Here is a 2,703-nt window from a genome sequence, read left to right on the forward strand (position 1 = left end):
TCGCAGCGCAGCGCCGTGGTCCGGCGGAGCCGCCAGGCCGCCTTCGACCAGGACGTGTGCTTGGACGGACTGTCGGAGGAGCAGGTGCGCCGGCTGGCCGTGCGCGTCAAGGCCGAGCAGCGGGGTCGCGGTCTGGAGCGGGGCCGCCTGCTGGGCCAGGGCGAGCTGCTGCTGGGCCCCCTGCTGCCGCCCTGAGGGCTCCCGGGCCTCAGACCGTCCCCTCGGGGCGCCCTGGGCCCGCTGGGAACTCGGACAAAACGAAAGTATATTTATCCTACTGACTCAGGCCTTTGATAGGCCAATATTGGCACATATCTTGCTGGATTAATTATCACAATAAAGGATGCGATCTTTTGTGTAAATGCCTCGAAAATTCGCTTCAGCAAATGGTATAGTGTTCTGCAGTAGTGTTTCCCCATATGGACAGACAATTGCATTCCATCTTCCCCACGCACCTACTGGGAGATAATGAATCACAGGAATTGGTAAAACTAGGGGATGTCCTGGTGATCTATTTGCTCCAATCTCCTCATTATTGAAGTTTGTTTATTTGACGACAGCCATTGAAACCGTCTTAGAGCATGTATTGCTTTTGCAGCATTATTTAAGACCCTGGTGAAAAGCTGAGGCCAAGAAAGGTGATGTAACTTGTTAAAGGGTCAACAGTAAATTATTATTAGAAACTCCAACTTGCTAATTTTAGCTACATCTTGCTGGAACAGCACCAGAAAAAAAATGAAACCATTTTAATATTCCAAGCTAAAATAATAATAGTTTTACAAGTATTAACTTAATTTTTTAAAACCTAAAAGACAGGCACAGTTGTCCCCATTTTACAGATGAGGATACTGAGGCACATAATATAGAGCAGAGACAGGATTTGCACCGAGGCAATCAGTGTTTTACTCATTACTTTCTGGAAGTAATACCAGCATCTGAAGGGTTCATCTCATTACTGTTGTAGGACTGCAACTTATATCTGAAACCTTTGATTCTGAGTCTGGGGTCTCCTCACATCCTCACCACCTGGTGGAAAACCAAATTGGTTGAAATGAGCAATTTATTATCTCATGCTAATGTCTAAGGCTCTGTCAGAGGAAGATGCTAACTAGCCTCAGAGTAGTAGAAAAGAGGGTGCTAGCCTAGTTGGCCCCAGATGAGCTAATGTGACAGGGGAGGGAATCTAGAACATACCTCTAATAGTGTTCTACCTCTGGCTTCTGATAGTAATAATAGGTTTGTTATGTTTTAAAGGATAATTTTCCTCCCTGCTTGCATTCACTGCCAAACAAGCATATTTCTTGCTTTCTTACGCATACATCCAAATATATCATTGTGGGACTTTATTTTGTTGCTTTCTAAAAGAAAAAAAATGTTTACTTTTGAGAGAGAGAGAGCAAGACCAGGGAGGGGCAGAGAGAGAGGGAGACACAGAATCTGAAGCAGGCTCCAGGCTCTGAGCTGTCAGCACAGAGCCCAACTTGGGGTTCAAAATCGCCAACTGCTAGATCATGATCTGAGCCTAAGTTGGATGCTCAACCAACTAAGCCCCCCAGACACTGTTGCGTTTTTTTCTCTCTTAATTAAAACAGGGCACCTAGGGGACACAGTTGGCTAATTGGCTGACCCTTGGTTTCAGCTCAGGTTATGATCTCATGTTTCATTGGGGTCTGTGATGATGGCGTGGAGCTGCTTGGTATTCTTTCTCCCCCTCTCTCTGCCCCTCCCCTGATCTCTCTCTCAAAATAAATAAATAAACTTAAAATAAAAAAACCAGATTGCCCTAATGGTTTAAATAGCAAAACCTTATTCTGGAAGACATCGCAATCACTAATGTCACTAGATTATATACAAGTAATAGTTTGGGGCGGATATGTCATTTTATTAAGGTAACATCAACGTATTTCAGGAACCTAAATTTTCTATGATATAATGGTATTTCCAAACAGAATCTCCACTGATATCCAGTTATGATGGTCAAATAATGTTAGGAGCCTAATCAGCAAGACTTTAAAATGACTAAAATATAACCATAAGTCATAAGACCATGGGATTTTAGATTTGAAAAGAATTTTAAGAATTATTTTGTGCAAACCCAGATATTATAGAATAGGACCAGAAAGGCAAAACGTAGATTGTCCCAAATCACACAATAAGTGCAAGAGGTGGAACTAAGAACAATTCTATTCTCACTTTGCTCTTCAACCTAATGAACCTAATGAAAACCACTACTCCCAAGAAAGGAGAAACACTTGCATGTAAATTATTTCACAATACTGAATTAATTTTATTTTTTTGCATGTACGAAATCTTGCAACACAATTTTTTTTATGCATCAGCCTTTCGGTTGGCAAAGTTTAGGTTTGCTCTTTGCTGCCCTCTAGTGGATCCTTCATAAGTTTTGTCAACGTGTTGGCTCCTTAGTATTAGAACATCTCAACTAAATGCTAAAGACCAATGTAATGTCAGAACTTGATGACCTTGAAGATCTGTGCTAATATCATATTACAGTGAAGATTCACATCACAAAATAACTAAATACAGCCATCTGAATGTAGAAGATGCCCCCCAAATTTTCAGATTAAAAATGAAAACAGAAGAAAAACTTACCAGTAATTATGAAGCTGGCAGTATGTGGCAAAGGCATGTTGGCTGCAGAAAACTATTTAAAAAAATTTTTTTAACGTTTTATTTAGTTTTGAT

General features: G+C 41.3%; 1 protein-coding gene across 1 annotated transcript in view; it reads left to right on the top strand.

The window, feature by feature from the left end:
• C2CD4A (C2 calcium dependent domain containing 4A) overlaps positions 1–373 on the top strand; it is a 1,520-nt gene extending 1,147 nt beyond the window's left edge. Inside the window, exon 2 of the mRNA XM_029952251.1 lies at positions 7–373. Coding sequence (XP_029808111.1) covers positions 7–195 — 189 coding nt within the window. The 3' untranslated portion in view covers positions 196–373. The remainder of the gene's footprint in view (positions 1–6) is intronic.
• The last annotated feature ends 2,330 nt before the right edge of the window (positions 374–2,703 follow it).

Source organism: Suricata suricatta, chromosome 9 (assembly GCF_006229205.1).
Source record: "Suricata suricatta isolate VVHF042 chromosome 9, meerkat_22Aug2017_6uvM2_HiC, whole genome shotgun sequence".
In the NCBI taxonomy this organism is placed as follows: domain Eukaryota; kingdom Metazoa; phylum Chordata; class Mammalia; order Carnivora; family Herpestidae; genus Suricata; species Suricata suricatta.